The 24089-nt window shown below is 58.9% G+C and overlaps 2 protein-coding genes across 2 annotated transcripts; both read left to right on the forward strand.

The window, feature by feature from the left end:
• Positions 1 to 3321: 3321 nt before the first annotated feature.
• On the forward strand, positions 3322 to 13085 carry ADAT3 (adenosine deaminase tRNA specific 3). Its single transcript, XM_019015651.4, has 2 exons — positions 3322 to 3515; positions 10141 to 13085. The coding sequence occupies exon 2, from the start codon at positions 10156 to 10158 to the stop codon at positions 11209 to 11211; it is 1056 nt and encodes a 351-aa protein (XP_018871196.1). The 5' UTR covers positions 3322 to 3515; positions 10141 to 10155; the 3' UTR covers positions 11212 to 13085.
• On the forward strand, positions 3323 to 22714 carry SCAMP4 (secretory carrier membrane protein 4). The gene is made up of 7 exons (XM_055371148.2): positions 3323 to 3515; positions 13038 to 13085; positions 14397 to 14525; positions 14830 to 14986; positions 15591 to 15692; positions 19784 to 19901; positions 20815 to 22714. Exons 2-7 carry the CDS (start codon positions 13079 to 13081, stop codon positions 20989 to 20991), a joined length of 690 nt encoding a protein of 229 aa, XP_055227123.1. The 5' UTR covers positions 3323 to 3515; positions 13038 to 13078; the 3' UTR covers positions 20992 to 22714.
• The last annotated feature ends 1375 nt before the right edge of the window (positions 22715 to 24089 follow it).

Here is a 24089-nt window from a genome sequence, read left to right on the forward strand (position 1 = left end):
GATTACAGGCGTGAGCCCCCGAGCTTGGTCCTGGTCATTTCTTGACTGCCTGTCACTTGGGGCCACCCAGCCCGCCAGTGTCTGACTTAGGCTTCTGGCTGATTCTCTGCGGCCACTAAGCTCACGATTGGGGAACCGACTCCATGATTTTGCAACATTTCGATGCCGGACCCTGACCCATTACTGTGAGTCGGGAGGGTCACGTTCCATTTGTTTTTTCTTTTGAGACGGTCTGGCTGTCACCCAGGCTGGAGTGAAGTGGCATTGGTGTGATCTCAGCGCACTGCAACCTCTGCCTCCTGGGCTCAAGCCATCCTTCTGCCGCAGCCTCCCGGCATGTAGCTGAGACTACAGGCGCCACCACTCCCAGCTATGTTGTTTTTTTTCTTTAAAGAAAGAGACAAGGTCTCGCTGTGTTGCCCAGGGCAATTTCAAAATTCCTAGACTCAAGCAATCCCTCCGCCTCGGCCTCCCAAAGTCCTGGGATTGCACTGGGATTACAGGTGTGAGCCAGCACACCGGCTGTGGGCCACATTCGTTTTGGAAAGTTCTGGATAAAGGCCGGGCGCGGTGGCTCACGCCTGTAATCCCAGCACTTTGGGAGGCCGAGGCGGGCGGATCACGAGGTCAACAGATCGAGACCATCCTGGCGAACATGTTGAAACCCCGTCTCTACTAAAAATACAAAAAAATTTGCCGGGCGTGGTGGCGGGCGCCTGTAGTCCCAGCTACTCGGGAGGCTGAGGCAGGAGAATGGCGTGAACCCGGGAGGTGGAGCTTGCAGTGAGCTGAGATCGCGCCACTGCACTCCAGCCTGGGCAACAGAGTGAGACTCCTTCTCAAAAAAAAAAAAAAAACAAAGAAAGAAAAAGAAAAGTTCCGGATAAAGAACAATGTCAATTAAAAAAGGGGTCTCATCAGTAGAGGCTGAAATCATGACTGAAACTAGCTTAAACCCCAAAGCAAAACAAAAACCCGAAAGAAGGCCAGGCATGGTGGCTCGCACTATCCCAGCATTTTGGGAGGCTGAGGCGGGTAGATCACCAGAGGTCAGGAGTTTGAGACCAGCCTGGCCAACATGGTGTACTAAAAAATACAAAAATTAGCCAGCTGGAGCGCAGTGGCGCAATCATAACTCACTTCAGCCTTGACCTTCTGGACTCCAGTGATCCTCCCACCTCGGCCTCCTGAGTAGCTGTCCCAGCTGTCCCACTTACTCAGTGCCCCTCCAGACCCAGCAATTCTTTTTTTGTTTGTTTGTTTGTTTTTTTGCAGAGATGGCAGTGTGTCTCAAACTCCTGGCCTCAGGCAAACCTCATGTGTCAGCCTCCCAAAGTGCTGGAATTACAGACACGAGCCACCATGCCTGGCCTAGATTCATTTTTTTAGATGCAGAGAATCTGGGCTTTGGATTTAATGACTTACCAAATAAAGGCTGTCTTTTTTTCTTTTTTAAACAAATCAGCAAAACAGGGGCTCTTGGCTAGTTTGCATAAGGCATCCAGCGATGGAGAGATGTGTATTTAAGCTAAAAAAAGAAAAAGTGAAACTCACAGCAGTCTGAGTTTTTATTCAGAAAAGGAAAAAAGAAAACAACTGAGAGCGAAATAGTTTCCTGGAATGCTGGGTTTTTTTTTTTTTTTTTGAGATGGAGTCTCACTCTGTCGCCCAGGCTGGAGTGCAGTGGTGCGATCTCAGCTCATCGCAACCTTCGTCTCCCGGGTTCAAGTGATTCTCCTGCCTCAGCCTTCCCAGCAGCTGGGATTAAAGGCCCCCGCCACCATGCCTGGCTAATTTTTGTATTTTTAGTGGAGATGGGGTTTCGCCATGTTGGCCAGGCTGGTCTCGAACCCCTGACCTCAGGTGATCCACCCACCTTGGCCTCTCAAAGTGCTGGGAGTAGAGGCATGAGCCACCGCACCCGACCTTGAAATGCACTTTCTTTGAAACACCACGTCCTCCCCTTTCTCACCATAAACTCCCTCACACTCTGCAAGTTTACCTAACTGTATGCATCTATCTAATTATGTGATTACCTAAAAGTTCCAGGAACAGGCTGGGCACGGTGGCTCACGCCTGTAATCTCAGCACTTTGGGAGGCCGAGGCGGGTGGATCACCTGAGGTCGGGAGTTTGAGACCAGCCTGACCAACATGGAGAAACCCCATCTCTATTAAAAATACAAAATTAGCCAGGCATGGTGGCGTGTGCCTGTAATCCCAGCTACTCGGGAGGCTGAGGCAGGAGAATCACTTGAATCTGGGAGGTGGAGGTTGCGGTGAGCTGAGATCATGCCGCTGCACTCCAGCCTCGGTGACAAGAGCAACAGTGTCTCGAAAAAAAAGAAAAAAGAAAGAACGTTTCAGGAGCTAATCTGGAGACAGGCCAAGCACGGAGACCCACCTGCAAAATCCCAGAGATTTCCTCAAGGTGGTCTGCAACCCGGCCCTTATTAGGATGAGGCCAGCCTGCGCTTTTAAGCCACCAAAATTCATGAACACACAGAGCTTATACTCAGCACCTCCCCTGCACACCCACCATTCCCAGTTCCCCTTTTTTAGCCTCTCGCCCCAGCCTCAAGTTTGAAGGGGTTTCTGGAGGCCTAAACCAGCTGCTTCCCCGCTGCGAACTCTGAAAGGAAGTCACCTTCCTTTCACTGCACTTTTTCCTCCTTACTGGTTTGGCAAGACTCTGGCATCGGAGCCTGAGCTGGTTACAGCCAGGCACTGTCAAGCTGTTGGGGGAGGGGATGACAAATTCCCTCCTGTTGAGAACCACTTGGTTAAACCTGTCCAACTGGAAGGAGTAACAAATTGCTCATAAAATGTGCATGTTTTGGTGAAACCCCTTCTCTACTAAAAGTACAAAAACTAGCCAGAAATCGCTTGAACCCAGGAGGTGGAGGTTGCAGTGAGCCTAGCACTGCACTCCAGCCTGGGTGACAGAGTAAGACTCCGTCTCAAAAAAAAAAAAAAAAAAAAAAAGTGCGCTTGTTTGGCCCAGGAGAGGCAAGAGGTCTTCTTCACCTACGGTACTGATGAGAAAACTCAAACCTGAGGGGGGCCCAGGTCGGAGTGCAGTAACAGGCAGAACTGGAACCTGGCCCCATCCCGGACTCAGGGGACGGGTGTCATATACCCCCTCTGCCTCATCCTTCCCACTCTGCTAATCTTCCAAAGATCCCCCGGGTTCCAAGTTTTCCCTGGCCGCTTGATGGGATTCGAACCAGTAAACTCAGCGCTCGCCCAGCGCAGCGGCCCCGCCTCTCCTCCCCCCCGCCGCCCGGAGGTCATGTGAGCGCAGTGCCGGAGGGGGGCGGGGCGAGGCGGCGGCGCGCAGTGCCTACTAGCAATTGTAGTCCTTGCCCCACCTTTGCCTCCCGACGATCCCGCCCCTGGAACTACGCTCCCGTCGTGCTCCGCGGCGCCAGGCGGAGACGAGGCGGAGTGGGGTGGGTTGGGCCGGGCCGGTTGCTAAGACTTGGCGAAGCGCTGCGCTCGCGCCCGGATCCCTCAGGTAAGCGCGCGGCCTCGAGGTCTCGGGGTCTCCAGGCTCAGACTTCCCCAGAGGGGGAGTAGGGGCTGACGTGGGGGGTCTCGGCGGTGACGGGCGCCGGCCGTTCGTGGGGAGAAAACGGGGGGCCCAGGCCAGCCTCGCGCGCGTCTCGGGCGGGCCGGTGGGCGACGCGGGGAGGCGGCGCGAATGCGCGTGCGCGCGGCGCTGGCCTGGGGGAAGCCTCAGGACCGCGCTCCCCCGGGCCTAGCGCCTTTCTGCGCGTGCGCGCCCCTATGGTCCGTGCGGGAGACCCCGTATCCTTCAGCTGCTCCCGGTGGCCCTTCCTCGGGTCATGTCCCGCAGTCCCCTGCCTCCGAACCGCGCTCTCGCGAGTTTCCGTAGCCTTCGCGTCCTTCCTCCCCAGGTCTGGTTTGCCTTTATGTGGAGATTCCCCTAGGCCTTGGTACATCCCCAGAATTGACCATCGTTCCTCATCGTTACCTAGAGTATGAGTTTTTCAAGTTTTTGTATCACGGGCCCCCAGTTATCTCCCACACCCTACCCCGAGGGCCGAGGTTCCCCGCTGTCTTGCAGAGAAGGCCTCCTTGTAGGGTGGCCAGAAACAGGATCGACTCCGTGGAAACAAGGACGGCTGGGTGCAGTTCCTCACCCTATAACCCCAGCACTTTGGGAGGCCAAGGCGAGTGGATCACCTGAGGTCCGGAGTTCGAGACGAGCCTGTCTAACATGGTGAAACTCCATCTCTGCCAAAAATACAAAAATTAGCTGGGCGTGGTGTCACGCGCCTGTAAAACCAGCTACTCGGGAGGCCAAGGCAGGAGAATCGCTTGGACTTGGGAGGCGGAGGTTGCAGTGAGCCGAGATGGCACCATTGTACTCCAGCCTGAGCAACCTAGCAAGACTCACTCTCCAAAAAAAAGAAAAAAAATTTTTTTTTAATAAGCCAGGTATGGTGACACATGTCTGTGGTCCCAGCTACTTGGGAGGCTGAGGCAGGAGGATTGCTTGAGCCCAGGAGGTTGAGGCTGCAGTGAACTGTGATGGCACTACTGCATTCCAGCCTGGGCAACAGAGCGAGATCCTGTCTCTAAATAAATAAATAAAATACATATGTGTAGCGCCAGCCGTGGTGGCTCACGCCTGTAATCCTAGCACTTTGGGAGGCCAAGGCGGGTGGATCACGAGATCAGGAGATCAAGACCATCCTGGCTAACACGGTGAAACCCTGTCTCTACTAAAAATACAAAAAAAAAGCCAGGCATGGTGGTGGGCGCCTGTGGTCCCGGCTACTCCCAAAGGAGGCTGAGGCAGGAAAATGGTGTGAACTCAGGAGGCAGAGCTTGCAGTGAGCCAGGATCGTGCCACTGCACTCCAGCCTGGGCGACAGAGTGAGACTCCGTCTCAAAAAAAAAAAAATTAATTATATATGTGTGTGTGTAAAGAAACAAGCCCCAGGCTGGGCGCGGTGGCTCACGCCTGTAATCCCAGCACTTTGGGAGGCCTAGGCAGGTATATCACGAGGTCAGGAGTTCGAGACCAGCCTGACCAATATGGTGAAATCCCACCTCTACTAAAAATATAAAAAATTAGCCAGGCATAGTGGTGCACATCTGTTGTCCCAGCTGCTTGGGAGGCTGAGGCAGGAGAATTGCTTGAACCAGCGAGGCGGAGGTTGCAGTGAGCCAGGATCGCTCCACTGCCCTCCAGCCTGGGGGACAGAGTGAGACTGTCCCCCCCAAAAAAAAAGCCCCCACGCAGACTATTGGTGTGCCCTGGAACTGAGCATTAGCTGTTCCCTCTCCGCGTTCTCTCTCCTACTTCCCCAGCCTTCCAGGCTGGGCTGTGGGTCACTGCCTCCGAGGAGCCCTCCTGGATTCTGCTGAAGATGGTCAGGCCCCTCCATCCCCCGATTTTCTCTTATGTACCTGACAGCTCTGCCTTAAAAAAAAAAAAAAAAAGGTAGAGCAGGAATTCCCATTTCACAGGGGTGGAAGCCGAGGCTTGGAGGAGTCAGGACTGGTGCCTGAGTTCTCGCAGTCAGGAATTGACCGCGCTGGGCTGAACGCCTCTAGGGCGGGTTGGGGACTAGGTGTGTTTTCTGGGCGGACACACCCAGGTCCCGGCGCGGACCTTGGCCTCCTCATCTGTGGACTTAGATAAAGGCCTCCCAGCCTCCAGTTCACCAGGGTTGTCACCATGCAGGGTCTGACTCACCTGCCTGGAGCTATGCCAGTTCGCAGCCCAGGCTGGCGGCCGTGTTCTGCTGGGACCTGGGACCTGGGCTGCCTGGCCTCCTGAGGGGTCCCAGTGGTCGGTCGCCTGCCTTCTGGGTGGGTGTGGTAGAGGGAGGGTCAGGTGGCCCCCTGCTGTTGGGGGGCAGTCGCTGTGAGAATGAGACGTCCCCCCTGGGCCATAGCAGGTGGGTAGGAGGTGCTCTGGCAGTTGAGGCCGCCCTGGCCTGGGACAATCAGCCTGAACACTGTGCCTGTTCCGGGATTTTGACCTGCCCTCCAAGGGCGCGGCAGGCCCAGCCTGCAGTGTCCCGGCAGCTGCCTCCTCTCTGGGTCGTTTGTTTTTCATCAGACAGAGGTTGTACTCTTGGAGGGACAAGCGAGGCTGTGTTTGTCTTTTACCCTGGAGACAGTGGAGTGTTTGTGGCCTAGCCGGGCCGCGCGGGCCTCTCGGTCCTGGTCGCGCGTGGTGTGCGTTTTGGGAGGGCCCAGCGAGTCGGCTGCTACGGGCCCCACCTGGCACGGGGCCTCGGGCAGCGGCCACACCTGGCGCTGCCTCCGCGCTTCCTGCTCCTGTCTCCCACTGCGTCTCCGGTTCTGTGCTTTGTTGAACGCGTGAGCTTCGGGCAGCGCTGGGGCCGCTTCAGCGTGACCTCCAAGGCCACTGGCCTGGAGTTCCACTGGCTGCTGGTCCCCCATCTGTGGGGCGCCCCGGCGGCTGAGGCGTGGACCGGGCAGTGCATCTCGAGGAGTAGCACCCACAGCTGCGCGGCTGCGAAATGATCCAGAGACACATCCCTGTCTGTGGGAGGAGCCGTCCATACCAGCGGGGATGTGTAGTCCAGGCGGGCAGTTCAGGATCACCCGGCTGGAGTCATTTTAAGATCATCTGCGGCTTAGCCCCAGCACCATCTGAGGCAGTACTGTCTGCTAAATAACTGTGAGCACACAGGTAGTAAGGTTTTTAGGATTTTATTATTATTTATTTATTTGAAAAAAGGAACAGGGTCTCTCCATCTTGCCCAGGTTGGTCTCAAACTCCTGTGCTTAAGTGATCCTCTCTCCTTGGTCTCCTGAGTAGCTGGGACTACATGTGCACACCACCGTGCCCAACTAATTTATACTTTTAAGAAATGTGGGCTGGGCACGGTGGCTCACAGCTGTAATCCCAGCACTTTGGGAGGCTGAGGCAGGTGGATCACCTGAGGTCAGGAGTTCCAAGACCAGCCTGGCCAACATGGTGGAACCCCTTCTCTACTGAAAATACAAAAATTAGCCGGGCGTGGTGGCATGTGCCTGTATTCCCAGCTACTAGGGGGGCTGAGGCAGGAGAATCGCTTGAACCTGGGAAGTGGAGGTTGCAGTGAGCTGAGATCATGCCACTGCACTCCAGCCTGGGCGACAGAGTGAGACTCTGTCTGAAAAAAAAAAAAAAATGTGGGCTGGGCGTGGTGGCTCACGCCTGTAATCCAACCTCAGGCCTGCGGTGCAAGTCTGTGGGGCAGATGCAGGTGGGGGAAGGCTGGCCAGCTGAGACTGTGGTTTGGGGGTGTTCAGGTGGGGTGGATGCCAGAGATGTGGGAGCCAGAAGCGCTGTCCCCCAGGGCCTTGTGAGCAGTCCCTGCAGGCTGGCTGTCCCCACGCCTGCCTCTCTGCTGTGCTGTCTGCCCACCTAGGGCAGGCTCCCTTCTAATGGGGGGATCCCGAGAGCCGGGGGCCCCACCAGCCCTTCCTCTCCAGTGGAGTGGCCCTACTGCCTCATGTCCACCTGTGCCAGCAGCAGGGATGGTAATGGCCCTACTATCTCCTGTCCTCACCCGTGCCAGCAGCAGGGATGGTAACGGCCCTACTGCCTCCCGTCCTCACCTGTGCCAGTGGCTGGGATATCTTCACCTGTGCCAGCAGCAGGGATGTCCTCACCTGTGCCAGCGGCAGGGATGGTAACAGTGCTGGTGATGTCAGGCCGGGAGGTTCTCACCCGAGAGCCGCCTTGGCACACTGCCCGGCAGTCAGGGATGTTAGCAGGAGCCCCGGGGGTGATCCCAGCTCTTCCCGCAGCCCCACTCCAGCCAGGGCCTCCTCTGTGACTGAGTAAGCAGGGACACCCCAGTGGCTGCCTGCTCCACCCAACAGCCAGGGCCCACCACGGCTGCAGGAATGTGGTCAAGGGATGGGAAGTCGGGCCCACCAGGGGAGGGGCTGCGCTCCAGGGCTTATGGTTCGTGGCCTGTCTTCTGAGGTCTTTCTTTTCCTAGCCCTTGGCCGACTAGGGGGCGAGTGTTTACAGAAACCACTGGAGGTGGGTGTTGTGTGTCAGTGCCAGGCTGTGTGCTGTTCTGGGAGGTGGCCCCATGTCCCCCACACTTGGCATGCTTGCTTTCTGTCACTGCATAGCAGACTGCGTGCATCTGTGGGCTTAATACAACACTGCCAGCTCCCGGTTCTGTGGGTCGGGGCCTGAATGTGACATGGCTGGCTCCTCCGTGCGGGGTCTCACCGGGCTGGAACCCAGGTGTCAGCCAGGGCTGTGTTGTCATCTGGAGGCTCAACGGGGGTGGCATCTGCTTGCAGCTCACGCAGGTGTTGGCGGAATTCAGCACCTTGCGGCCAGGGGACCAAGGGTCTTGCTCAGTTCCTGGCCACATGGCCCTTCTGTCTGGCAGCCAGGCGCTGCCTGTCCCCGGCTTCTGCTTCCAGGCTCTGGCTTCTGGAGATGCAGAGATCACATCAGTGGTTGCCTGGGTTGCTGTGTGTGTTGTGGGGTGGTGAGACAAGTTTTCTCTTAGGGGTGATGGAATGTTCTGGAATTTTATAGTGGTGATGGTTGCACAACTCCAAGCGTACTAAGAGCCACTGAATAGGACACTTGATAGTTTTTGGTTTTTGAGGTTTTTTTTTTTTTTTTTGAGACGGAGTCTCGCTCTGTCACCAGGCTGGAGTGCAGTGGCACGATCTCGGCTCACTGCAACCTCTGCCTCCCAGGTTCAAGCAATTCTCCTGCCTCAGCCTCCCGAGTAGCTGGGATTACAGGTGCGCGCCACCATGCCCAGCTAATTTTTGTATTTTTAGTAGAGACGGGGTTTCACCATGTTGGTCAGGCTGGTCTCCATCTCGTGGCCTCATGATCTGCCTGCCTCAGCCTTCCAAAGTGCTGGGATTACAGGCTTAAGCCACCACGCCTGGCTTTTTTGTTGTTTTTTGACAGTCTCGCGCTGTTATCAGGCTGGAGTGCAGTGGCGCGATCTCGGCTCAATGTAACCTGTGCCTCCCAGGTTCAACCTCCTGGGTTCTCCTGCAAGCCTCAGCCTCCCTAGTAGCTGGGACTACAGGTGCGTGCCACCAGGCCTGGCCAATTCTTTGTATTTTTAGTAGAGACGGGGTTTCACCGTGTTAGCCAGGATGGTCTTGATCTCCTGACCTTGTGATCCGCCTGCCTCGGCCTCCCAAAGTGCTAGGATTACAGGCATGAGCCACCGTGCCCGGGTTTTCATTTTTTTTTTTTTGAGATGGCATCTTGCTCTGTCAGCCAGGCTGGAGTACAGTGGCACGATTGTAGCTCACTGCAGCCTTGAATTTCCGGCCTCAAGTGATCCTCCTGTTTCAGCTTCTCGAGTAGCTGATACCACCGGTGTGTGCCACCACGCCCAGCTAATTTTTTGATATTTAGTAGAAATGGGGTGTTGTTATGTTGCCTAGGCTGGTCTTAAACTCCTGGGCTCAAGTGATCCCCCCCACCTCGGCCTCCCATAGTGCTGGGATTACAGGCGTGAGCGGCTGGTACCTAGCCATGAATTGTGCTTTTGAAAATGACCTGTCTTGGCTGGGCGCAGTGACTCACACCTGTAATCCCACCACCAGGCTGAAGCGGGTGGATCACATGAGGTTAGGAGTTTGAGACCAGCCTGAACAACGTGGTGAAATCCCATCTCTACTAAAAATACACAAAAATTAGTCGGGCGTGGTGGCGCATGCCTGTAATCCCAGTTACTCTGGAGGCTGAGGCATGAGAATAGCTTGAACCCGGGAGGCGGAGGTTGCGGTGAGCTGAGATCGTGCCACTGTACTCCAGCCTGGGTGACAGCGAGACTCCGTCTCAAAAATGAAAAAAAGAAAAAAAAAAAAAGAAAATGATCTGTCTTCTGGTAGGTGAATTATATCTTCGTTTTTAAAAACCAATGGCTGTTTAAACTCTGTGCAAACCAGGGGTTAGCAGGACATGAGGGAGTGTAGCTCTGATGCGGTGACCTGGGCCGGAGCCCTCGGACTAGCCTCAGCTTTGGTGGCAGCACGCCCTGCCTTGTGGAGCCACGGCCTCCCGGGACGGACTCCCCGGCTCTCCCCCAGCCGCCCGCAGCCGCCGGATGATCCTCTGCTCCCGTCTCTGTCTCCCACAGTCGGCCTTGCTGAGGATGGAGCCCGCCCCGGGCCTCGTGGAGCAGCCCAAGTGCTTGGAGGCCGGGAGCCCGGAGCCTGAGCCGGCGCCGTGGCAGGCCCTCCCTGTCCTGTCCGAGAAGCAGTCAGGGGACGTGGAGCTGGTGCTGGCCTACGCCGCGCCCGTCCTGGACAAGCGCCAGACCTCACGCCTCCTGAAGGAGGTGTCGGCCCTGCACCCGCTCCCCGCCCAGCCTCACCTCAAGCGGGTGCGGCCCAGCCGCGATGCCGGCAGCCCCCACGCCCTGGAGATGCTGCTTTGCCTGGCTGGGCCGGCCTCGGGCCCGCGCTCGCTGGCTGAGCTCCTGCCACGGCCGGCTGTGGACCCCCGCGGCCTGGGGCAACCCTTCCTGGTGCCCGTGCCCGCCCGGCCGCCTCTGACCAGGGGCCAGTTCGAGGAGGCCCGGGCCCACTGGCCCACGTCCTTCCACGAGGACAAGCAGGTGACCAGCGCCCTGGCTGGGCGGCTCTTCTCCACGCAGGAGCGCGCCGCCATGCAGAGCCACATGGAGCGGGCGGTGTGGGCGGCCCGGCGGGCAGCAGCGCGGGGCTTGCGGGCCGTGGGGGCTGTGGTAGTGGACCCGGCCTCGGACCGCGTGCTGGCCACCGGCCACGACTGCAGCTGCGCGGACAACCCCCTCCTGCACGCCGTCATGGTGTGCGTGGACCTCGTGGCGCGCGGCCAGGGCCGCGGCACCTACGACTTCAGACCCTTCCCCGCCTGCTCCTTTGCCCCGGCCGCTGCCCCCCAGGCCGTCCGCGCAGGCGCCGTGCGTAAACTGGACGCAGACGAGGACGGCCTCCCCTACCTGTGCACCGGCTACGACCTGTACGTGACCCGCGAGCCCTGCGCCATGTGCGCCATGGCCCTGGTGCACGCACGCATCCTGCGCGTCTTCTACGGTGCGCCCTCGCCCGATGGCGCCCTGGGCACCCGCTTCCGCATCCATGCACGGCCCGACCTCAACCACCGCTTCCAGGTGTTCCGCGGGGTGCTGGAGGAGCAGTGCCGCTGGCTGGACCCCGACACGTAGGCGCCGCCCTCCTGCCTCCGGACCCTTCCCGCTCCCGGCCGTGGGGCGCCCCTCCTGGACTTCCGGGCCTCGATTTCTTCCACACAAGCCTGTCCGTGGATTTCAGGGACACATACCGCCTCCAGCGGGGACCACGGGTGCTGCCTTCCGTGCGGATCGAGCTTTCCTGGACTTGGTCATTGGGGCCACCCCGTGCCTGCGGTGCCCTTCTGCGGGTGCCCTTGCTGCCTTTGTGTCCCCTCTGTCTCGCGGGCCAGGAAACTGCTCTGATGGGAAAATAAACAGCCCAAAACCAAGTGGGTGTCTGTTAGGAGGTGTGTGCCTTTGTGGCCAGGGTCCCGAGTGGGGTGGGGTCTGTACAGGGCCTGGTGGCTCAGCGGGAGGGGACCTGCTGAGCCACGTGTGGTCAGAGACCTGGGCTGATTCTGGGGTAGAGCAAGGCCCCCAGCTGCTGCCTCCTTGCCCGCTTCTGGAGTCCTGATGGTTCCAGGCTTGCCTGGCCCAAGTGTGTGGACACTAGGCGTAGTCCACAGGCCACCGACCCTAAGGAGGGGCCTTGGGATTTAGTGTTCTTCACAAGTGGCAACAGGGGACCCCAAAGGCCTGATGCTAGTCGGTCACAGCACAGTGAGGACTAGAGCCGTTTTTACAGAACTTGGAGCAGGACCTGTGGGTCCACCCGGCAAGCGTCCATTGCCTGACCATGTGGGTGCAGCTTAGCCCCCAGACACGCCTGCTGTGAGCCCCCAGCCCGTAGGGGAGGGGATCCGGCAGGTGGGGGCTCTGCGTGGGGAGCTCATGCAGTGGACAGAACACCACTGCTGGCCAGGAGCCCGCCAGGCCTGCAGTGGGGGAGTCCGTGCGTGGGGGTGGCACTGAGGTGGGCTGGAGGGTCCCTGATGGGGCCAGAGCCACAGCGTGGAGTGAGGAGGTGGGAGCCGCAGAGGCGTGCCCAGTTGAGTGGTAGAGGCAGCGTTTGGGCCTCCTTCATGCTCAGGTGCTCAGCTCCTTCCCCTGAGGGGCAGGAAGTCAGGGAGGAGGGAGTGAGAGGTGGGAGGCGTCAGGCGGGCGGAGGGGAGGATGTCCTGTCCCAAGAACCAGGGGTGCCCCACCCCACGGTGACGTGTCCCTGAACGGGTTGTGAGTGGAGGGCTCAGTTCCTGGGAACCGCCTCACCTGGACTGTGGGCGGGAGGCAGCTCCTGGCCCCGTGCCCGCCCCCTCGGGCCTGTTCCCCTGCCAGGATCTGGGACGGTTCACACCCCACTGGTCTGTGATGCCCAATGGGCAGCAGGCATGCCCCTGCTGGGCTGGCCCACCTCCCGATGGCAGGTCCGCCCCCAGGATCACGGAAGCAGCTAGATCCACTCAGTCGTGGGTGGATGGCAGGCAGGGTGGGGCTGCTCTGGTGCGTGAGCTCATGGGGTTCCCTTTCAGAACGGCCAGGGTGCCATGCGGGTGCCATGGGGTCCTAGGCCCTGCAACGTTCACCTTGTGGCGCCCACCCGTTGTGGGCTGAAGCCGGGATTTGGGGGACGCAGGGGCCTAGGACAGCGGGGAAGAGGCGTCCTGGCTGGGGCGGTGGGTGGGAGGGGCTGCGGCCAGCCCTGCCCATTTTGCCAGCATGGGTGGTGTGCACTGGAGCCGAGGGGAGGGGGACCTGTGGGGTAACACATTGGGTCGAGTCAGGCCTGTGGCTCCCGCTTAGCCACTGCTGTGTCCAGAGCATAGGGCACGATGAAGGGCTTTTCAGCCACGGTGGGTGGGTGGTTAGCGCTCTGCCCAGGGCGGCTCAGGGTTCCCTGACTGTGATTGTCTTCCTTCCAGGCAGCTGCAGGCTTCAGCCTGCGCTGGTCGGTGAAACAGAGATGTCAGGTGAGTCCTGCCTGCCTGGGAGCCTCCAGCAGCGTGGGCGGGAGGGAGATGCCAGCAGTTCCCGCAGGAGCCCTCGGTCCTGGCCGTTGGCACACAGTGTCCTCCTGGCCCACCTGGCCTCTGACTCCTCGGGTCCCGCAGCCCAGCACAGCCGGAGTCACGCCTCTGCTGGGGGCAAAGGACAGCAGAGCCGCCTGTGTATCCGCTCGGACGCCTCACTGACCCGAAGCACAGCCCAGCCGGGTGCCCCTGCCATCACAGCTGCTCTTTCCTTATAGCAGCGGGCGTGTTCTCACGCGCCCTGGGGTCCCTCACCCACTCATTTACTGGCAGCCTTCCCCAGTGGGGCGTAAGCCCCTGAGGACAGGGCCTCTTGCTGTCTGACTCACCATCTGGCCCTCGCAGGCGCCCAGGGACACTTCCTCAGGCAGTGCTGGCTGAGCAGAAGCTCCTGGGGGGCTCCCAGTGCCACGCTGAGTGCCCCAAAGGCTGTGTTCCCATCTTGATCCCTGGAACCTGTGAGTGGGACCTCATTTGGGAATATGGCTTTTGCAGACGTGATGGACTTAAGATAAAGTACTGGAGCAGGGCGAGCTCTCATCCCAGTGCCTGCTGTGTTTATAAGAAGAGATGGAGGCCGGGCGCGGTGGCTCACGCCTGTTATCCCAGCACTTTGGGAGGCCGAGGTGGGCAGATTATTTGAGGTCAGGAGTTCAAAACCAGCCTGGCCAACGTGGTGAAACCTCGTGTCTACTAAAAAGAAAAATCCAAAAATTAGCCGGGTGTGGTGGTGGGCGCCTGTAATCCCAGCTACTTGGGAGGCTGAGGCAGAAGAATCACTTGAGCTTGGGAAGCAGAGGCTGCAGTGAGCCGAGATCGCACCACTGCCCTCTAGCCTGGGAGACAGCACGAGACTCCGTCTCAAAAAAAAAGTCATAAACTTAGTTCCTTAAAACAGTGAAGTCGGTTACCTGACAGTTCTGGAGACCAGAAACGCTAACATCAAGCTGTAGGCCGGTTCCCGCCTTGCCCAGCGTCTAGAGGCGCCCACATCCCTCCACTCAGGGCCCCTTTCTCCCCCTTCACAGCCTCAGCGCAGCCTCTTCCCATTTCTCTCTGACTCCCACCCTCCCGTCTCCTCTCGTGAGGCTGCCATGAGGACCCTCTCTTGTCTCAGCGTCCTGCCCTCAATCCCAACTGCAGAGTCCCTTCTGCCATGAGAGGCAACCCAGCCGTGGGTCGAAGGGATGAGGTGGGGCCTCCTTCAAGAGACAAAGTCTGGTTCTGTCCGTGGGTTCTCTGTCCCTACAGAAAAGGAGAACAACTTCCCGCCACTGCCCAGGTTCATCCCTGTGAAGCCCTGCTTCTACCAGAACTTCTCCGACGAGATCCCAGTGGAGCACCAGGTCCTGGTGAAGAGGATCTACCGGCTGTGGATGTGTGAGTGCGCCTGGGGGCAGGAGGCGGGAAGCGGGAGGCAGGGCTCCCCGAGGGAGGGAGTGGCATTCAGGCAGGGGCAGCCCGTCGGGGGCCCACGGTCTACCGAAGCCGTCCTGGGCCCGGTGGTCCCTGCGGTGAACGAGGCCGGTGTCCAGGCCCCAGTGTCTTGGCTTGCACAGTTCATCCTCGATGTGGGGTCACCGGGCTGGGGAGGCGGACAGCAGGTGCCCCATTGCTGGGCCCGTGCTTTCCCACAGCCACGCCCTCCCGTGCCTGCTCATCCATCCTCCCTCTCTCTTTGCAGTTTACTGCGCCACCCTCGGTGTCAACCTCATCGCCTGCCTGGCCTGGTGGATTGGCGGAGGCTCGGGGACCAACTTTGGCCTGGCCTTCGTGTGGCTGCTCCTGTTCACGCCTTGCGGCTACGTGTGCTGGTTCCGGCCTGTCTACAAGGCCTTCCGGTGAGCAGAGCTGCCGGGGGCCGCCTGCACCCAGAGGGAACCAGGGCCCACTCTGCACCCCAGTCCCAGCCCCGCTGTGAGGAGCTGTCCCTTTCTCTGCCCAGTGTGAAAGACAGTTCACATCTCGGGGTGGCAAACTGTGGCCCACAAGCCAGAGCCAACTACTGTCTGTTTTGTTTTGCTTTCTAGTAATTTTGGCTGGGTGCAGTGGCTCAGGCCTATAATCCCAGCACTTTGGGAGGCCGAGGCTGGCGGATCACCTGAGGTCAGGAGTTCAAGACCAGCCTGGCCAACATGGTGAAACGCTGTCTCTACTACAAGTACAAAAATTAGCCAGGCGTGATTGCGGGCGCCTATAATCCCAGCTACTCAGGAGGCTGAGGCAGGAGAATCGCTTGAACCCGGGAGGCAGAGGTTGCAGTGAGCCGAGATCTCGACACTGCACTCTAGCCTGGGCGACAGAGTGAGACTCCATCTCAAAAAAAAAAAAAAGGAATAAAATAGAGCCTCTGCTCTCACCATCTCTGACTGGCCCGTTCCTCTCTAGGCGCATCTGGGAGAAGCCAGGGCTGTGGTAACCGTCATGTTTTCTGTCCCTCCCCAGAGCCGACAGCTCCTTTAATTTCATGGCGTTTTTCTTCATCTTCGGAGCCCAGTTTGTCCTGACCGTCATCCAGGCAATTGGCTTCTCCGGCTGGGGCGCGTGGTAAGCTTCTCTCTGATGGGCGTGGTGGCTGTGACGCGGCTCAGCTGCCAGGTTGTGGGCCTGCTGGGAAGCCAGGCGGCCACCGGAGTGTGCTGGTCCGGGATTGTATGCGCTCTCCTAGGGAGGGGTCTGAGCTCACCCTGGCAGCGCCCGCGTCCTCGCCAGTGCCCACGTCCTCGCCAGCACCCAGCCATGGTTTGGGATTGTAGGCACTCTCCTAGGGAGGGGTCCGAGCTCGCCCTGGCAGTGCCTGCGTCCTCGCCAGCGCCCAGCCAGGCTTATCTCCTGAGTGTTGATCACATCCCTGACCCGGGGTCTGGGAGCCAGTTCCTGGCTGCTGATGTTTCTGCACAGATCGCTGCAGGAGGAAGACCTGGACATCTGTAAAAACACACACACCTGGTGCTGTTACCACACCTGAGAAACTCACAGTCACTCTCTAAGGCTGCCAGGTGCCCAGAAGTGTTTGTGTTGGTGTCTTAAATTTCTGCCTTTTTTTTTCTTTTTTTTTTTTGAGACAGAGTCTTACTCTGTCACCCAGGCTGGGGTGCAGTGGTGCAATCTCAGCTCACTGCAACCTCCACATCCTGGGTTCAAGCAATTCTCCTGCCTCAGCCTCCCGAGTAGCTGGGACTACAGGCGCCCGCCACCACACCTGGCTAATTTCTTTTGTATTTTAGTAGAGACGGGGTTTCACCGTGTTGCCCAGGCTGGTATCGAACTCCTGAGCTCAGGCAATCCGCCTTTCTCGGCCTCCCCAAGTGCTAGGATTACAGGTGTGAGCCACTGCACCTGGCCCTTTTTTTAAACTATTTTTTATTTTTTTTTGAGATGGAGTCGCTCTCTGTCACTCAGGCTGGGGTGCAGTGGTGCAATCTCGGCTCACTGCAACCTTCACCTCCCAGGTTCAAGCGATTCTCCTGCCTCAGCCTCCCGAGTAGCTGGGACTACAGGTGTGTGCCCCCACGCCCAGCTAATTTTTGTATTTTTAGTAAGAGACGGGGTTTCACCATGTGTTGGTCAGGCTGGTCTGAAACTCCTAACCTCGTGATCCACCCGCCTCGGCCTCCCAAAGTGCTGGGATTACAGGCGTGAGCCACTGTGCCTGGCCAAATTTGTGGCTTTTTAAATAGGCTTTTTATTTTGGAATAATTTGTAGTTCTCAGTTGCAGAGAGTGACTGTTCTCGCCCACGTCCCCGACGTGTCTCCCTTGTCCTTGGCACGGCGGGAGCTCCCCATGGGTGACGCTGCTCACAGAGCCGTGGGTGCCTTTGGTTTCCTGGGCTCCCGTTAGCAAGCTCCTGTTCCGGGGTTCCTGCCCCACAAGACTGCAGTGCTCTCACGCCAGTGCACAAATCAGAATCCAGATAAGGTCCCGGGTTTCCTGGGATGGTGACTCCTCTCCCTTCAGGGCCCCTCGATCTGCAGGCCTCTCCCCTCCTGCACCTGCCCCCGGCACCAGGCCCTCCAGGGTGGCCGGGATCTGTGGTTTGTGCACCCCTTGGATGTGCCGCTGAAGCTGGTCTGTCACCTGCCACCCCAAGAGCCTGAGTGACATTGCCCCAGGGGTCTGAGTTAGAGTCATAGTGAGCGTGTCCCTGGGGCTTCCAGCTCTGCCAGCCTTTGGGGTGCTTCCCCCTCCTGCAGAGGCTGTGGCTGCAGGTCAAGGCACTGCTCGTCATCCTCCGAGTCCTCCTGAGCTCCCAGCTGCCGGCTCGGCTCCCACTGGCCCTTCCCTGGGCTCCAGTGCCTCCTGCGAGCCGCCTCCCCGGTGCCTCCCCAGCTCTCCCAGGCTGAGCTGGGTGGACAGGCCTGTGCCCATGTTGGGTGGTCCTGAGATCCCGGCATGAGGTGAGTGCCCACATGTGACCCTCAGAGACCTCCCTGCCCCCTCGGCCCTCGTGCACGTGCGGCAGCAGCGACTTGGCTCTCCTCATCGGAGCCTGGGTCATCTCCCGCAGGTCACGGGAGAAGCTGAGCGTGCGGTCCCTGCCCGAGGTGGACAGAAGGTGAACGCTCTTGAGAAAGAAACCCAGCGGTTCTTAGAGGAGAGCCCGGCCCCCCTCGTAATGAGAGAAATCAAACCACAGCGCACGGCGACTTCATGTCCACCGTTGGCTTAGTGAGGCCCCACGCTCAGTGTGCTGCTGTGGGGTGAGAGGGGACAGCCCCGCTCTCCCTATCCTGGGTGGCTTCACCAGCGCCACCTCCCCACACTCTCTGTGCACTGCTGTGGGGTGAGAGGGGACAGCCCCGCTCTCCCTGTCCTGGGCGGCTTCACCAGCGCCACCTCCCCACACGCTCTGTGCACTGCTGTGGGGCGAGAGGGGACAGCCCCGCTCTCCCTGCCCCAGGCAGCTTCACCAGCGTCACCTCCCCAGGGGTGACGCATGCCCGAGGCCATGAGCCACGGCAGCATCTGTGGTTGCAGAGGACTGGAAACTCCAGAGAAATGACCCCCAGCGGGGCCTAGCTGTGTAGACGGTGAGGGTGGCCATGTGCCGGCAGCCAGGCACTGAGGACACGGTGCAGCAGGGGGCCCCGGTGGACCCCGCCAGGAATTGGACATCAGCGGGCGCCACAGCCTCTGAGCGGAGCATGCAGCCCACTGACAGTGTGCCGGGCGCCTCCCTAGACCTGACACTTGCAGGCGGGGGCGTGCGATGCCGGCCAGTGGGAAGCTGCGGGGGCGGCGGCAGGAGTCCTCAGATGCCTTTGCCGCTTTTCATAAATCTAAAATTACATCCAAACAGAGGTTTACTTTTTTAAAAAATAAAAGAGGCCAGGCATGGTGGCTGACGCCTGTAATCCCAGCGCTTTGGGAGGCCAAAGCAGGAGAATCACTGCTTGAGGCCAGGAGTTCAGACCAGCCTTGGCAACATAGGGAAAAACCATCTCTCCAGAAAAAAAAAAAAAGAGGAAGGAATGACCCAAAGACCATGCAGCCTGTGATGCTGTGGAGGCTCCAAGCAGGTGAACGCAGGACAGGCCAGCATCTTGCAGGGACGCGGCGGGGGTACCGCGTGTGCGTGCGTGTCCGCCCTGTGCATGTGTGTGCATAAGCTCCCCGGACACATCCGGGGGTGTGGGTCCTGCGGGCTGCCTGTGCGCCAGGGAGGGGAGTGAGCAGGAGAGAGACTGTACGTCGTGCCTGCCTTTAAGTTCCCTGAATTTTAAACCCTGTGGTTTTATCACCTGTTAAGACAAAAATCTCAAAATGACTGTGTTTTCTGCCTGCTGGGTCTCAAAGGCAGGCGCAATGCCCAGAGGCTGGTCCTGCACAGAGGGACCCAGGGCGTGCTGGCCTTCCCAGTGTCCCGCTGGTGACTGATCTAAGCAGTGCTTTCCCTCGGTTTTTTTTTTATTTTTTTTTTTATTTTGAGACAGAATCTTGCTCTGTCCCCCAGGCTGGAGAGCAACGGCACGATCTCGGCTCACTGCAGCCTCCCGCTTCAGCCTCCCAGATAGCTGGGATTACAGGCGTGCGCCCTCATGCCTGGCTGATTTTTGTATTTTTAGTAGAGACGGGGTTTCACCTTGTTGGTCAGGCTGGTCTCCAGTTCCTGGCCTCGAGTGATCCGCCCGCCTCAGCCTCCCAAAGTGCTGGGACGACAGGCGTAAGCCTCTGTGCCCGGCCTCCCTATTGTTTCTAATGCTCCCTCAGTGCCCACCGGGTGACGGTGGCAGATTTTCCATCCGCGTTGCTCCCGGACATGCGGATGTAGGTTTCAGCAGTTCCCATCATTAGACACAGTTGCCGTAGGCTGGGTTCTTAGTAGCAGGCTCAACGGGGCCTTTGAGTCTTTCCGTGGCTGGTGCCTGCCGGACTCACTGAGGGAAACTGATGGGGAAGCACTGGTCTCCATCCCCTGCACGCGCGGCCCGCTGCTGCGATGGTGAAGGGATAAGGTCGTATTCACGCGTTGAAGTTGGTGCCTCTCAGTATCGCTTTATGTTTTTTGGCCACTTGGTGGTCCTTGTATGAGCTGTCCACTCCTTGTTGATTGGCCAGAGCTCTTTATATGGGGAGGACCATGGGCCCTCATCCAGCAGGTGTGCAGGCACCCACGCACTCTCTTGTCCCTTGCAGCGGCTGGCTGTCGGCAATTGGATTCTTCCAGTACAGCCCGGGCGCTGCCGTGGTCATGCTGCTTCCAGCCATCATGTTCTCCGTGTCGGCTGCCATGATGGCCATCGCGATCATGAAGGTGAGTCCTCGGCTTTGTGATGTCGAGCCCTTACCCCTTCTCCATGAACCTCGTCACTCAACTGTCCCAGGTGGGTGAACATCGAGGAGCTGGGCCCTCTCCCCGCGGTGTCACGCAGGCCGCACTTCATCCCCAGCAGTGAGCTGGGATGACAGCAGGAGGCACTGTCACCAGGGACACTCCCAGGGACCCAGCGCCCGGGTTCCTATGGGGCCAGTCCTGTGGCCCCCCGGGCCGGGAGTCCAGACTCCAGAGGGAAGCAGGGGTTGTGTGTAAACCGCAGTGTTTGCAGGAACAGCTGAGGCCCTGGAGCTGTCCTGTCAGTGAGGGTGGGGCCCCTTGCAGGCTCCCAGTCACAGTTTCCATCTGAAGATAGCGGAAGTGTTGAGCTGGGCTCATAACAGAAACGTTCAGTTACAGCAAAATGCTTTTTTTTTTTTTTTTTGAGACAGATTCTCGCTCTGTCACCCAGGCTGGAGTGTAGTGGTGCGATCTCTGCTCACTGCAAGCTCCGCCTCTGGGGTTCATGCCATTCTCCTGCCTCAGCCTCCCGAGTAGCTGGGACTACAGGCGCCCGCTACCACACCTGGCTAATTTTGTTTTTGTATTTTTGGTAGAGACAGGTTTTCACCGTGTTAGCCAGGATGCTCTCTATCTCCTGACCTCGTGATCTGCCCGCCTCGGCCTCCCAAAGTGCTGGGATTACAGGCGTGAGCCACCGTGCCCGGCCTATTTTTTATATTTTAGTAGAGACAGGGTTTCACCATGTTGTTCGGGCTGGTCTCGAACTCCAGAGTTCAGACAGTCTGTCTGCCTCAGCCTCCCAAAGTGCTGGGATTACAGGTGTGAGTCCCCGTGCCCAGCCGCCACGCTCATTTTCTGTTCTCTGCCTCCCTGTCCTCTGTCCTTGCAGGTGCACAGGATCTACCGAGGGGCCGGCGGAAGCTTCCAGAAGGCACAGACGGAGTGGAACACGGGCACTTGGCGGAACCCACCGTCGAGGGAGGCCCAGTACAACAACTTCTCAGGCAACAGCCTGCCCGAGTACCCCACTGTGCCCAGCTACCCGGGCAGTGGCCAGTGGCCTTAGAGGGATCTAGCCCTGCTCCCACCGCCCACCACCTCCTCCCCTTCATTCCTGCTGCCACCCCTAGTCCCGAGGGCTGGGAGTACCTGGGGCCCCATCCCCCCAGCTGGGATGGTGGAAGCCGGTGGTGGCCATGGACCGCCCGCCTCCTGCCAGGGCCACAGAACCCGTGTTCATCTCATCCGAGAGCGGAGTTCCTGACAAGCACTCCCCAGCAGCCCTTGGCCTCTGCCGTCCACAGGACGCCCTCTTACTCCCGGAAACGTGTGGTCACCTGCCGTCCACTGCACGGCTGGTACGGCATTGTCTTCAGGTCTCGAGGCCTGACTCCGGGGGACAGGTGGCAGCAGGTCGGCCGCCCTCCCGTCCTCCCAGAGCTGCAGGCGCTGAGGTCAGAGCAGGTCTGATGGGGAGTTCCGTCTCACACCGGCCACCCGCCGTCACCATGGCAGATGCCCTTGGCCAGAACTAAGAAGAGGCGTCGGGGCCAGCTTCCGGTCCCCTGCAGTGATAGAGGGCTGGGTGCCTAGCCGAGTCCTCGCTGTCCCCGCCATCCCCTGATCTGTGCGGTTCCAGCCTCGCCCCCTCCCCACGTGCACCATACCTGGGGAGTTCCTGGTCCAGGGTGTCCTGGGGCCACCCTCCCTGCCTCCAAAACAGGGATCCCTGGCAGGCTGTCTTTCCACGCCCCTGAGTTCAGAGTCGGGGACCCAGGCCAGGTCGGGAGCGCAGCCGCTCCCCAAACCCAGCAAACCGGCAGAGAGCCGGTTTCCCAGCAGCCGGAGCCCTGCAGGAGAGGCCTTTTTGTTTTGTTTTGTTTTTTCTCTTTTGAGACAGAGTTTCACTCTGTCGCCCAGGCTGGAGTGCAGTGATGTGATCTCGGCTCACTGCAACCTCTGCCTCCCGTGTTCAAGCAGTTCTCCTGCCTCAGCCTCCCAAATAGCTGGGATTACACGTGCCTGCCACCGTGCCCAGCTAATTTTTATATTTTTAGTACAGATGGGGTTTCACCATGTTGGCCAGGCTGGTCTCGAACTCCTGACCTCAAGTGATCCACCCGCCTTGGCCTCCCAAAGTGCTGGGATAATAGGTGTGAGCCACCGCGCCCAGCCTGGAGTGGCCTTTTATGAGAGGGGACCCGTCAAATCTGTGCCTTATGGAGGGGTCCGGCAGCGGCCACAATTGTCTTGTCCCCTCACCCCCCAACTCCCCCTGGAACACCTCCCCCAGGCAAGACATTTTCACAGCACCATTCACAACGGTTGGGCCAAAAAGAAACTTTTCCTTCATCATTTCCTGCACTCGCTGACCACAACTTTGGACACCCCAGGCTGCCACCCCTCACCACCCGTTCACCCCCAGGATGCTGTTGCTGTAGGACGCCTGCTGCCCTGGAGCCCTCCCCGGGATGTGGGCCAGTCCCCTCGCTGGTGCGGAATGCCGCTGGGTGCCCGGAGGTGGCCGTGGTGTCTCGATGGACGGCAGCCAGGATGGAGCACCCAAGGGTCTCACGGCCATGCTTCAGGGTCTTCAGGTCCTGCCCCCGGCCAATCTGCCAAGAGGCACCCCCTTCCCCAGCCTCTCGCCTGCACTGATGCAGATAAAATCTCACCTGGCAGGCCCATCCCCCCCACCCCTCCCCCGCCGTGTGTGGCCCCTCGCCGCATCGTTGGGGTTTTGTTACGTGAAAATATCCTGGAAATAAATACATGTTTCTGCACTTAGAGCCAGGGACCTGCCGCGTTTGTGCTGTGAGCATGTGTGGTTCCCCCAGGCTGTCTTCTCCCTTGGGAGACCCCTCAGCACATGGCCTCTGGCAGGATGCACCCTTGCAGCGCCTCCTTCCACCCAGGCCCCGGGTGCCCTGTAGCCAGGTGTGCCCAGGGCTGACCCTGCCATCATGGCCGACGTGGTGAAACCCGGCCTCTACTAAAAATACAAAAATTAGCCAGGCGCGGTGGCGGGTGCCTGTAGTTGTAGCTACTCAGGAGGCTGAGGCAGGAGAATCGCTTGAACCCAGGAGGCGGAGGTTGCAGTGAACCCAGATCATGCCACTGTACTCCCCCCCGCCCCCCCCCCCCCGCTCAAAAAAAAAGGAAACTTGCACAAATGGAAAGCCAGTGTCACTGGCCCTAAGTAAAAAGCAACCATCGGCCAGACGCAGTGGCTCACGCCTGTAATCCCAGCACTTTGGGAGGCCGAGGTGGGCGGATCATCTGAGGTCAGGAGTTCAAGACCAGTCTGGCCAAATAGTGAAACTCTGTCTCTACTGAAAACACAAAAAATGAGCCGGGCGTGGTGGCACACGCCTGTAATCCCAGCTACTCAGGAGGCTGAGGCAGGAGAATCGCTTGAACCTGGGAGGCGGAGGTTGCACTAAGCCGAGATTGCACCATTGCACTCCAGCCTGGGCGGCAGAGGGAGACTCTGGAGAGAAAAAAGGGGTTGTGGGGTGTGGTGGCTCACACCTGTAATACCAGCACTTTGGGAGGCCAAGGCAGGCAGATCACCCGAGGTCAGGAGTTCAAGACCAGCCTGGCCCACATGGTGAAACCCCGTCTCTACTAGAAATAGAAAAATTAGCCAGGTGTGGTGGCAGGTGCCTGTAATCCCAGCTACTTGGGAGGCTGAGGCAGAAGAATCAGTTGAACCTGGGAGGCAGAGGTTGCTGTGAGCCAAGGTAACGCCACTGCACTGCCACCTGGGTGATAGAGCAAGATTCTGTCTCAAAAAACAAACCCGGCCGGGCGCAGTGGCTCACACCTGTAATCCCAGCACTTTGGGAGGCCAAGGCGGGTGGAACACGAGGTGAGGAGATCGAGACCGTCCTGGCTAACACGGTGAAACCCCGTCTCCACTAAAAATACAAAAAATTCTCCAGGCATGGTGGCGGGCGCCTGTAGTCCCAGCTACTCCAGAGGCTGAGGCAGGAGAATGGTGTGAACCCAGGAGGCGGAGCTTGCAGTGAGCCGAGATGGCGCCACTGCACTCTAGCCTGGGTGACAGAGCGAGACTCCGTCTCAAAAAAAAAAAAACAAAAAACCAAAAAACAACAAAAGAATAAACTTACTACATGTTAATATTTTTTTTCAAATACTTTT

Source organism: Gorilla gorilla, chromosome 20 (assembly GCF_029281585.2).
Source record: "Gorilla gorilla gorilla isolate KB3781 chromosome 20, NHGRI_mGorGor1-v2.1_pri, whole genome shotgun sequence".
Classification (NCBI taxonomy): Eukaryota; Metazoa; Chordata; class Mammalia; order Primates; family Hominidae; genus Gorilla; species Gorilla gorilla.

Coding starts and splice junctions, on each gene's coding strand:
- ADAT3 (XM_019015651.4), top strand. CDS start 10,156: ATGGAGCCCGCCCCGGGCCTCGTGGAGCAGCCCAAGTGCTTGGAGGCC.
- SCAMP4 (XM_055371148.2), top strand. Junction 15,693..19,783: donor TTCTCCGGCTGGGGCGCGTG/GTAAGCTTCTCT, acceptor TGTCCCTTGCAG/CGGCTGGCTGTCGGCAATTG. Junction 19,902..20,814: donor TGGCCATCGCGATCATGAAG/GTGAGTCCTCGG, acceptor CTGTCCTTGCAG/GTGCACAGGATCTACCGAGG.